We start from the raw sequence: 12,733 nt of genomic DNA, 5'->3' as shown, positions 1-12,733 counted from the left end.
CTTCTCCAACCTGCCAGTCACAATCCCAAGCGTATTGCAAAACCTAGTCAAAAAAGGTGAGAGCTGTCATTCTCCACTGTAAGTTATGTAACCTGCACTGTGCACTAGGTTGGCCATAGCAGTGCCAGGCGCTCTCTGTATAAATCAGTCCGTGCCTCTGACAGTTTCTGATGCTGTGGCAAATTACACAAGTCATTACCCCATGGCCACGGAGATAAATGTCTGTGCAAGCATCAGTGTGGCTTAGACATCATTCGAACTTCGGATTCTTTGGCTTAGCGATTGCCACTAGCTGTCTTGGATGCTGTCCTTATGTGACTTTAAATGGTCCCATTCTCACTTGTGAAACACAATCAAACAGCTCTATGATCCTCTTGTATAAAGCAGCACCAAATAGCTCGTCAGTACATAATGGCAGACAGGAATCACTCTGGGTCTTTAGCTACTGTGTATGGTTAATGACTACTCATGGGCTTACTGTTCTACTTCAGTGAACATAATGGTGTGTTTGTGTGTGTGTGTGTGTGTGTGTGTGTGTGTGTGTGTGTGAGAGAGAGAGAGAGAGACAGAAGGAGAGAGACACAGAGAGAGGGAGAGAGAGAGAGATTTTCAATAGACTTTACAGTGAAACATTAACTATGAAAGATGACATCATGCATCAACTCTAAATGTTCCTCTTCAGTCGTTTAGCAGATGCTCTTTCCTGCCACAGAGTGAACGGAGAATCAGAGAGCAGTATTAAACCCCAAATTTACCGACAGAATGAGAGGGGGAGGGCAGAGAGGGAAGGGTGGGAGACACGGAAAAGAAAGACAGAGGGGGGAGGGAGGGGGAGAGACAAAAGCGGCTATACTAACTGAACCTCATCATTTCTCCACTTTATACAGATGCAGTGTTGATGGCAGAAAAGGTGGGAATGATTTCAGAGGGCCAAGGCTGAATTGGCTCCATATTCAGACCTGGGGCAAATGGTAGCTGCAAATACTGTACTTTTTATGATTTGATTGAGCCTCCCTATGTGCCAGTTGGACGTGGTTTGCCACCTAGAACATTACGCTATCTGAATAATCCCAGTACAGTAAACCCCACCCGTTTGGAACTCCCAGTAGGATAAAACAAACACTAACTGCAACTATTATTCATCCTAGGTCTGCCTATGACTTATTAGCCAGAGCTTATACTGACTTTAACCACAATTCTGAGGCCCCTAATGGACTCCACAACACTTTACCTTTCTCAGTATATATAGCATATGCCATTCAAATTTTAGACTACTGACTGCAGATACTACCATGACACTTAGATTTTTTTGATTTGATAATCTATTAGAAAGAAGAGGTATAAATGTGTCTGCATATATCTAGATTTCGTTTTTTTAACTGAGCTACTTGAAGCCGAAGGCAATTTTCCAGTTTTGATCCATTTAACAAAGTTGAATTTTGAATCTTGAATTTTCTACTCGTTTAGTGGCTCATATTTGCCTATTGTGGGAATATTGCAGGGCAAACAGGATTTCAAGGTTGAAATTCTAAGTAATACAACAAAGGCATGACTGCCTATCATGTGTGTTGTATTAAATTCCATGTTGATAATAGTATTCTAAATGCAAATTACACTAGAGCATGCTGGAGTACGCATGCATGCATACATACATAAGTGCCTCAGTTACAATCAGCTTTTTCATTGGTATTTCAGTGCATTTCAGTGATTTGATCATTCCCCTCTTCCAACTGACCTTTATTCCTTAACTATTCAGAGAGACAAGGCTCGTTTCTCCTAAGTCAGAGGCAGTGAGGTGGGGATCCACTGTCACATCTTGCCTTTCCTCGCAGCATCTCTGTCTCTCATGCATCTGGTGATATGTGAACTTCCATTTAGCTGCTCCTTCTCACCTCCTCATTTCTCCCTATCTCATCATTCATACCTGTTCACACTCACTTTGAGGTCTCATACTTCTCAAGCTCTCTTGCTTTGAGATCTGGAGCAAGGCTATGTTTTACAGTAAGCGCCGGTATGTAGGCGTGTGTGTGTAAGAGAGAGAGAGAGAGAGAGAGAGAGAGAGAAAGAGTGTGTAATACTGGATCATAGCAGGATTACCACTGTTTCTATAGACATTGTAGAAGTGCAAAAAGATTAATGAAAAAGATAAATGATCATATGTATTGTAAGAAATGTAGGCTTAGAGACTTTAGAAGCTGGGGGAGGAGGAGAGAAAATGAGAAGGTGAGGAATGGTGGAGGAAGAAGGGTTAAAGCTGCACTATATAGCTTTCAGGAAGAAAAATGACTCATTAAATAATTTTGCATTTACCCATTTATGGCTATGTATAACCTTTTCTGAAGTGCATTATAAATCCAAACATAATCTTTTGAAGCAAAGTGAGCATTGAGTATGTTGCTCCTTATTAAAGATTGTTGGAGGGTAGCAGCATTACAGCATAACAGTTAATTATTATCCCCAGATGGTATTCTAGGGAATTTTTCCTCTAGTGGAGCTTTATTTATTCAGCATTAAAGACATATAGTTGACTTTTTTAAGTCTTCTGGAAGTTCAAATTTTCTTCTCATAAATTTTTCTCAGTTAATTGGTGCTGTTGGTTAACCCATCCCACCAGTTGTGAAGATGGCTGAAAGAGTGTGAAAAAAAAAAGAGAAACTGGACTCAGAGGCTCAGTTTTAATTACCTCTCCTCTTACAATCTCTTTCTCTGTATCTATTTCACTTCTCTCCTTTTCTCTTTCTCTTTCTCTCTCACACTGTCTGCATGTTGACTGTTAATTGCTTTGTCATTCAGAAAAATTAATTAAACACTTTTTCAATTCCGTCCTTGATATGTGAAGCATAAAAATACTCACCTTCTTTTAGTCTCACTCTCTTTCTCTGGCTCTTTTTTTTTCATTATGGCACTCAGCCTTAACAACACAAGCACCAGTCAAGTGCACATACTTACATAAAACACATACAGTATGAAGAGTTTTGGTCCAAAATTAGATATCCACCATTTGACAAAAGTGGCACATACTCTTACAAAATGATTGATAGCACAACATCAGGAAAAGATACTTAAGAACATTAAGTGACTTTAAAAGTATTGAGTGACGAGCTTAAGTTAATAATTATTTTCCAAAATTGATAGCCTATCTGGCAGTTTTTAATGGAACTCTATTCGATATTTTGTTTCTCTTACCTTCCATTTGAATCTCTCTCTCTCTCTCTCTCTCTCTTTCTCTCTCTCTCTCTCTTTCTCTCTCCCTCTCTCTCTCTCTCTCTCTCTCTCTCTCTTTCTCTCTCTCTCTCTCTCTCTCTCGCCTTATTCTCTCAATTTTTCTCTTTTTCTCTCCACACTTCAACCTAAAAAAGCGTGAAACCTTCTTAAATCACTTCTGGTGCCTCGTGCACCTGTCCTAGTGGCTCAGCTGGGCAAGGTCAGAATACTGATATACAGAACACACACACATACACACACACACACCTTTGCAGGGTAGAGGCAGGGGGTACGAGGGGAGCAGACCTGTGGTTTGATGTAGTGTATGGAGTCTGAATATCAATGCTGTCCTGTCTGCACCAACAAAAGCACTAATTACCTCCTCATTAACCTATGACGAGGTGTGTGTGCGTTGTTTCCTAAAACATTCAATCCCCTGCTCTCCCAGAGTCTTTTAATATCGCTCTCTAGTACTATTGATGGTAACGATGCTAGGTTAGTGTCACCTCTTTATCCTTCATGCTGTGTCCCTGACACAAAAGGACAAGTTCATACACACACACACACACACAAACACACACACACACACACGCTACAGTTTTAGACCGAGAGAAAGAGAGGAATGCTTCAAGGTTAGCACTAAAAGTAATACAACAAGCAGAAAAGGACAGAAGGACGGAGGTAGAGAGTATTATGTGAAGTATTGGTGTATAGTAGGTTGTACTATAGAGGTAGTAGCACCAGCAGTATCACATGGCAGCAGATCTGGCTCCATAAGAAGGAATAGATTGGATGGCAGCTGCATCCCAAAGTCAACCAATGGCTTCCTTTCCTCAACTGGGCTCATTTGTGGTAAATGTTAGGCTCACAGACAGCCAAATATTGTGTTCCCATTTTGTGCTCCTGAAATTAGACTTCCTCCAGCTTTCAATCATTTTTCTCCGACATCATCCACATCTACGGAGGACAAACAGCATGCTGATTGAAGTTGGGAATGTCAACAACACTTATGCAGGAAATATTTCCATCTCAACACCCTGTGCCTTGTCTCATACACTTTAGCTAAATCAAGATAATTCGCCAGCCTGTTGGAAGGAGCTTGGCTGTATCAGTGACAGCAGGGCTGGTGGCTGTAGCAGCATGTGTAGAGGCTCTGTAATGGTTATATTTAGCTCCTTATCTCCCAGACGGCTCTCTGAGCACACAGTCGCCTGGCACAGCAGCCTATTCTGGTGAGAGCTGTGGAAACTGGGAACAGTTAATGCCATTCTGGCTCTGACAAAGCTATAGCCTCAGTAATAATCTTTTGTTTGGACAGAAATTCTGTTCTGGATCTCCTGCCCCAAAGTGTATAATAATTCCTCTTTTAAAATGGTATCAGTGTTATTTTACCACAACCTCACGGGTAGCACGAGGAAGATAAATTTCCCTCATTTTCTCTCTTGTTCATTTTCTACTTATGTGTTTTCCCCTCTCCTGTATTGTCTCTTTACTTTCTCTTATTCTCTCCCAGAGCTCATTTCCCTCCGTATCTGTCTGGCAGAATGAGAGTGGGAAAGAGGGTTTGTGTTTTTGTGACAGTGTGTGATGTTCCTTCTGATCCCTCTGAGTGTTTGAAGCTGCATTACATCAGACTCTCTCTCCTGCCTCCAAAGCCCTTCTGTCATAGTGTATCTGTGTGTGAGGAGAACGAGGGTGGAACTGAGGCATCGATTTTCACATACATCCTATACAAACATACGATGCGCGCGCACACACACACACACAGATCTACACATGCCCGCACACTCGCACACACACGCAGGAATTTGTACATACAAACACACACAGGGTTGCACACAGACGCACAGGCACGTCCACACACACACACGCACACACACACACACACGCACACACACACACACACACACACACACATATATACACATTCATGCAGTACAGGAGATGACATCAGTATATTTCTGCTGCTGCTGAAACACTGGGACTTTCTCCTCTGCATTATAAATGAGGAAGCTGTGAACAGCTTGTTTGCTTTCTAAATTAAGATTTTCTCTCCTCTCTCTCTCTGTCTCTCTCTCTGTGTATCTCTCTCTCTCTCTCTCTCTCTCTCTCTCTCTCTCTCTCTCTCTCTCGCTCTTCCCTCCCTCCCTCTTATTTTGTTGTATGTTGGCTATTCACCTCCAGATGAGCCAAAGTGTGTGTGTGTGTGTGTGTGTGTGTGTGTGTTTGCACATGTGTGTGCACGAGTGCAGGGGTCTTTGCTGAGCTGTTTGTGTGAGCAGCTCTCATCTTTAATGCATGCTGCCCTGTGTGTATGGCAGCAACACCCTCTAAGCCAGAGGCTATCCTGCTGGTTCCCACTGCACAACATGCACCTAGTCACTGGGTGCACACACACACACAAATATACACGTACACACACACACACACACACACACACCTCCTTTATAAAACGCGACAGTCCTAACCCCAAACCTCTCTCTCTCTCCCTGGCTGACTTTGTGTCTTTCCTTCCTATCTTTTTACCTCCCACTATTCCTCATCTCTTTTTTTTATTCTCACTTTTGCTACACTCTATGCAATATTCTGTTTCTCTTACCTTCCATTTGAATCTCTTTCCATTTGAATCTCTCTCTCTCTCTCTCTCTCTCTCTCTCTTCCTCTCTCTCTCTCTCTCTCTCTCTCTTTCTCTGATCCCCCCCTCCACTCATCATTAGTAGGCTTTCTGCAGCATCCCAGCTGGGGCTATACCACAGCGAGCCTGTAGTGGACTTAGCCCTGAGAAACACAGCAGAGAGGGGAGACCATGGGAGACGGTCTGCCTGGATGGCTTTTAAATAACAAGAAAAAAGATCAAGTGAGCTCAAGAGGCGAGATGACCGACAAACGGAAGGAAAGAGGAGGATGGGAGGGAGAGAAAAGAGGAGGAGGAGTGGGGTGGCGTTTGCTTTTACTCAGTGACAGTGATCAGTGACATTGTGCACGTTTCCTTCTGTCCTGCCAAATTTGGTTTAATTTCAGAATAGTAGGATACAGGCTAACATGATGCAGAATTAACAAGATTAGACATGCTGCAGAGCCATTTAAGTGAGACTTATCCACAATAAACCAAATGCTATAGTATGTACTGGTCTGCATGGTGTCAGTTTGCAGTAAGTGTCAGATAATATGTTATTTAACAGATATTCAGACTGTGTGCTGCAGTGTAGACGTCCCTCTGAGTCTGTCATAGAGCTGCCAGCAGGAGCCCACTCTGAATAATGGAATAGCAGATTAGCTGTCTTATCTGACTTCTCATATAGACTATGGCATATTAAAAATCAGCCTACAGACTCATGAGAAACACAGATTCTCCCTTATGATACAGTGAAAGAGATATGAGTATGGGTGTGTGTCTTTCTGTCTGCCTGTCTATCTGTCTCTCTGTCTGTGTTTTCATCCATCAGCCTCTCTGTTGACTCAAGTCTATCTGTCTGACTTTCACTTTGACGTTACTCACTCCTGAGTGTGGGTAGGTGGATTATAAGTTCCAGCCCCTATGTATAGCCTTTAGCCAGGCAGGTCATCGATATCCCTCTCTCTTCATCTCTGGTTTCATTTTTTCTGGTCAGGCATGGGCAGAGCCGGGTGGGAGGCCATTGATTCCGTCAGAGAGAGAGAGAGAGAGACAGACAAAGAGATAGAGAGAGAGATGGGGAAGAAGGGGGAGTTGCTCTACATTTTGGTCGAGCAGATCATGCTCAAACACACTCACACGTCCCGCGGGCTTATCCGGGAAATACTTGTTGATCTACTATACCACATGCATACACCACACACACACGCACACACACACACACACACAAGACAAACACAAATCAGACTCTAACGCCTCTGCTTGACTGGATGGCAGTGATTGTCCTGGGAATGCCTCCGGGCTTGTCTCTATCTTGTGCCGAAGCTGATCTCTAACCTCGACTGCTCTCATGCGCACCCTACATGCACATACACACTCACGGGCGTAACACGGTCCGCGGGGTCCACAGAACATTATTATGGCGTGTGATGTTTCTGTCTTGGTAGCCTCTCTCCCGCCGTGGACAGCCTATTCCCATGTCTGCCACCCCGAATGTCAGGGAGAATGATTTATCATTCTCACCTCCATCTCTCCGTCTGCCTCCCTCACTCTCTCTCCCTCCTCCATTCTGTCTGTCATGGTCACTGTGGCCCCCCGGGGGGCCGCTAGCCAGAGGTCAGCCCTCCCTCCTCTCCCCCTCTGTTCCTCTCCAACTTTATGTCCATCCTGCCCAGTGGGACAGAGGGTCACTGACTGACATTTATCTCCCTGGATATGGAGTATGCCTTCAGATGGGAAATGTTTTTTTGTCAGCTGTGTGAGTGTGTATATGTGTGTTTGTGTGTGTGTTTGTGTGTGTGTTTGTGCGTGTGTGGGTTTGTGTGTGTGTGTGTGTGTGTGTAGATGAAGAGTGAACTTGCCCTTTTGACGCTGAATAGATTCAGTCTTGCAATTTGCCCACTAATGGTGAGAGCTGCAGTTTGTACGTTTTTAAGCACTGAAGTGCTTCTAAAATGTTACTAGGAAGGGATCAGTAGGTGAAGCTCCGATGTGAAAAACTCATTACCACAGAACATGGCCTTGCACTCTACAACGCTTTCAAAATCTGATGTCCAGTTCACACGTTAAAAATACAGCTTGAACCTCATAACCGTCTCTCTAACAGAGACGGAGAGTGTGAACTGAAGCTTTGAGGTTAGGAAAAGGGACAAACAGATGACCCCAAGTCAAACAGGTGGTCTGTTTGAGCACTCATGTATTTATGTAAATGTGAGATACACAAAAATGGTGTGTGTGTGTGTGTGTGCGTGTTTGTGCGTCTGTCGTCATCTGTGTGTGAAAGTATGTGCTATAATGCGGTGCAGAGCGAGTCCACACTGTGATAATGCAATGACTGTCCATCTTGTTGGAGGTTACCCACAGTGTCACACTCAGACCAACAGATGGTGAGGCAAGCCGTCTACTGCAGATATCACATTAAACTGCCATAACACACACACACACACACACACACACACACACACACACACACGCACCGCAGTCCCCACCCTTTCTCTCCGGGGCTGTGCTATGGGCTGATTGAGATTCTGTACCGAGCCCAGCCCTCCGCTCACAGCTTTTATCAGTAGACTTTTATCTCTTCCCCCAACCTCCACACCTCCACACACCCCCACCTCGACCCAGTCAGATACCGCCGCCTGCCCCTAAGCCCCGCGCTCTGCTGGGGCAGCCGGCTGCTCGCTGCGGCTCCCTCACACCGCCACCACCCTCATCCAAACGAACCATTCCTCTGTCAGGGATGAGCTACAGATGGCAGTGTGGCACATATGTTTTGATGTGCTGATGGTGTGCAAGGTGGTGAAGGTATTCCTCTGCCTGTGGGCAAGCGGGTATGAATATCTGAGTGTAAAAAAAAAAAAGGAGAATGGGAGCTATATTGTTAAGGCTTTGCTTACAGTCTTCAGAAGAGTGTGAGAAAGAGACCGGACGGGTTTGTCAGTGAGCATTTGTGTAGGCAGCTCATGTCTGAGGAGTGTTTAATTAGGTCTGGCCAATTTTCTCGCTTGCCCTCCACCCCTCCTACATTTTCTTTCCCTTTCTGTCTCTCACCCTCTAATCTCTCTCACACTCACTCACAACAACACACACACACACACACCCTTGTTAACTACTGACTCTTAAGGATGACCTCTATAGCCTATTAGCAGTACAGATAGAACAGGATAGCGTGCGTGCGTGTGTGTGTGTGTGTGTGTGTGTGTGTGTGTGTGTGTGTGTGTGTGTGTGTGCGCACACATGCGTAAGCCTGTGATGTGTAAATATGGCACTTGCATAAAGGTGGGTGATTCAAAAGCTGCTGGTTGTTGAAAGAGCCTTATATGTAAAACAGGTCACGTCGGCAAGGACGTGTGTGTGTATGTGCGTGTGTATGCGTGTGTGTGTGTGTGTGTGTGTGTGTGAGAGTGAATATCTGCTGACATAGGCTCTGTGTCCTCCAGCAGTTCTCTTTGCTCTTTGCTTACCCAACTCTTATTAAAGCAGTAAATATGGCCAGGACATAAATTTGACGTCATGATTTAATTCTGCTCTCTCTCTCTCTCTCTCTCTCTCTCTTTCCATCTCTCCATCTCTCCCTCTCTCTCTCTCTACCTCCCCGTGTCCCCGCTGTTGCTCATTAATATGGCATTAATGTTGCCTTCTAATTACAGGAGGCCAAGGATTGCTGGGGGGCAGAGTTTGATGCATTCTGTTTCAGGGCACTCCTTGCTCTTTTGAAATATGCCCACCTTTCCATTCCTCATCAATCTAGTTTAGAGGCGGTGATATATTGCAGCCTGTGTGAGTTTTTATGAGTGTGTGTAATTGGAGTTTTATGTAGATGTTCTAGGGCCGTTAAAGAGCCAAACACGCTCCAGGTGTTGCTCTACCCTCTGCTCCCATCTTATAGGCACTTAGGAAAGCTGCACCACAATATGATGGAACAGAATACACACTCGGAAGATAACGGAGCGTATCCAAGTGCGCTGCATATACAGTACAGTGCCGGTCCCGCCGGATTTGTTGGCTCCTTCAGTAAAGATGAGCCCAAAGGCTGTAAAAAATATTGGCAGATTTCTTGTAAAGATAAGTAATTCCCTCCTGAAGTAGGTATTTGGCAAATTTAATTTAGACTCAGTGTAATTGCTTCAAGTACGACCCACCTCATATCACACATGGTCACACTCTGCACCACATTTTGATGGCTCTGCATGAAATATTTAATTAGTATTCTAATGTTAATATAGCTTTAATATAGTCTTTTTTTTTTTTTTACTTGTTTTCAATTTTTACAGTCTACACCTGAATGAGGTGTGCAAAACAAGACAGAATATGGGGGAAATAACCATTGAATACGACTAATGGATTTATTTCCGTCGTGTCCATTCACGCATGTGTAAAACAAATCCTTTCTAAACATAAATTCTTCCGATGCCTCAGTGAGAAGCCACTTAGTTCCTGACAAGTATTTACTCCAGCATTTACGAGCCCATTAAAATCATATCAAGCCATGGAACCGTCATGAACAACATCGTTCTCTTAATTTATCAGCCATTATGGCACTTTTTATTAGTGGTAATGGTGCAAGGGGAAGGGAGGAGGAGATGGAGGTTGTAGAGGAAGATGGGCATGGAGAGGGGGAGGTAGAGTGGGAGGGCAGAGGGAGGAGGTGGGGAGAGGAGGGTGAAGATGGGAGTGACACCAAGTGTATATGGAAATGAGCAGGATAGATATGTTAAGAATAGGCTTTAATATTGTCACTGGTTTGACAATGCAATCATTATATTACACTCTGCATACCTCTATGGATTCTTACACAATGGGAAAGGTTGCACTTTGTTCCTTTAATTGTGGTGGCATGATAATCACACACATTTATTATGCATATCATGTGCACAGCCTCCTTCTTCTCTTTCTGTGTCAGGAATATGAACACACATGTGCATGCACACACACACACACACACACACACACACACACACGTATTCTTCGTCCCCTCACATCTACCACTCACACACACAACTAATTTCCCTTACTGAATAGCTGTGAAGGAGGTTTCTCTGAGTTGTGAAAGATCCATTTGGAGCAGTGCAGAGAAGAAATGGGATGGCATGGCACAAAGGGCTGAATACCGTGCACGGACGCTTTTCTTATGCACACACCCCCACACCCCCCACCCCTCCACCCCCCCTCCTTTGAGAAGGACACAGTGAAAGAGAACATTAGTAAGAGTGTGAAAGGATGAGAGGGTAAAAGCTGGACACCTCAGGGCTTCAGACAGGAACACGGTTTTGATCATCGACCGATAGAAAAAAAAAAAGACTTTTTTTTTTGGTAAATCGTTCTGTTGAATATGATCCTATACTATAGAAATGAGACTGTCCCAGCTAAGTACAAGAGACTTGAGGTTAGGATGACTTTCTGTTAAGGTTGCCCTGTTGAATTAACTTAAACAGTGTCGTCTCTCTTTTGTATCGTCTGACGTCTCGCCTCTCCTCATTTCAAATATTGCCTTTTCTTCTTATCTCTTCTTTTCTTCTTTTCTGCTCATGCCCTCAACTTCTCATTTTCCCTCCTCCTCTGTTCTTCTCTATATATTGTCCTACCTCTGCTCCATCTTTGTCCTGCGGTTACCTGGGAAACTGTTTCTGACTGTCTCCGACTGCTGTTCCTTCAGTAGTGAGAGAACGAGTGAACTTTCTTGGTGTGAAAAGAAAAATGCATTTTTAAGTAAATGAGATTAGCATTTCTCATATTCTCATATTTTTTATGTGTGTGGTGAATTTGTCTATGTATGTATGTATGTTTTTTAGTTGTTTTTTTTTAAATAACTGTGAATCAAATTGTTGTTACCATGTTAATAGTTTTGTCTGCAAGTCAAGCCTTCAAAGATCTGGCTTACAAACTTCTTATTTCAAAAAATCAAACCTGAATACACACACTGTTGTCTAGCATTTTTTACAGTAACTACATGGGCAACCCCATATGTGAGGTACATTGACACACCAGAAGAAAATGGGGGGGAACTCTTCAACCCTTTCCCGTTGCTTTACATCGACAATCTATAGAAACTGTGAGAAAAACAAAGGAAAATGTCTTCAAGCCAGATAACTTTGTGTCATTTTTCATTCGTGTATCATGCATTCATGGTCATATAATGATACCGTGGCCACAAACAAAATAGCTAGCTTACTAAAATTGGAAATGAGTGGCTGGCACTGAAAATGAAATGAATGAATTTCTCTGTAAAAGCCACTTGTAACTCGCTACCGTAGGCTAATGATGTTACTGCAATAACGGTAGCTGTGTAAACATGATTCAATAAAGGTACATGAATCACAAACAATATGCAATATTTGTGCCGGGCTATTGCTTCCTGCCAGGTTGACACTGCAATAACAATATCTGCAATTCTATTGAAATTCTATTGAAATGTTAAATGTTTGTGATGTGTGTATTAAAAAAAACCTTTGAAATAGTTTTTTGATTAGAGAGGCACTTCAGCATGCAAAAACACAATGGCAATGATAAGGTCAGACATTCCGAACAATAGCATATATCAGTATTCATAAACATGTGTCTATTCTTCTGGTTTGCGCATGCTGGTTCATCTGACAGGACCTCACTCCAAATCGTGCTTCATCTCCTTTTTGTAATCAGGACATGTCCTTAGACAAAGATGAGGAAAGAAAAATAATTGAACTACTATATACCATTTGTTTTTTAGATAAAAGATCAAATCACATGCTACTCTACAAACACACATTCCAGAGTTAGCAGCCCTCCACATTCTACAATGCCCATATAGATTAAAATGCGGCCGTCGACAAAGCTCAAAATAAAATTTTGAGATAAATGGCTAATATCAGAGATTCTTTTCCCCTCCATTAAAAAAAAAAAGAAGCCATCTCTGCTGCTGCATCGATTCTGGTGCCT

At 43.2% G+C, this 12,733-nt stretch overlaps 1 protein-coding gene across 2 annotated transcripts in view; it reads left to right on the top strand.

Annotated features, from left to right (window-relative positions):
* schip1 (schwannomin interacting protein 1) overlaps window positions 1-12,733 on the top strand; it is a 191,158-nt gene that overhangs the window by 16,090 nt on the left and 162,335 nt on the right. The window contains exon 7 of one of the 2 annotated variants that reach the window (XM_071927546.2): window positions 18-31. In XM_071927546.2, coding sequence (XP_071783647.1) covers window positions 18-31 — 14 coding nt within the window. Of the gene's footprint in view, window positions 1-17; window positions 32-6,137; window positions 6,147-12,733 lie in introns of both variants that reach the window. The other variant, XM_071927538.2, reaches the window with a different exon arrangement.

The sequence above is a fragment of the Centroberyx gerrardi genome, chromosome 6 (assembly GCF_048128805.1).
Source record: "Centroberyx gerrardi isolate f3 chromosome 6, fCenGer3.hap1.cur.20231027, whole genome shotgun sequence".
In the NCBI taxonomy this organism is placed as follows: domain Eukaryota; kingdom Metazoa; phylum Chordata; class Actinopteri; order Beryciformes; family Berycidae; genus Centroberyx; species Centroberyx gerrardi.
This window is presented reverse-complemented; position numbering and strand designations above follow the sequence as displayed.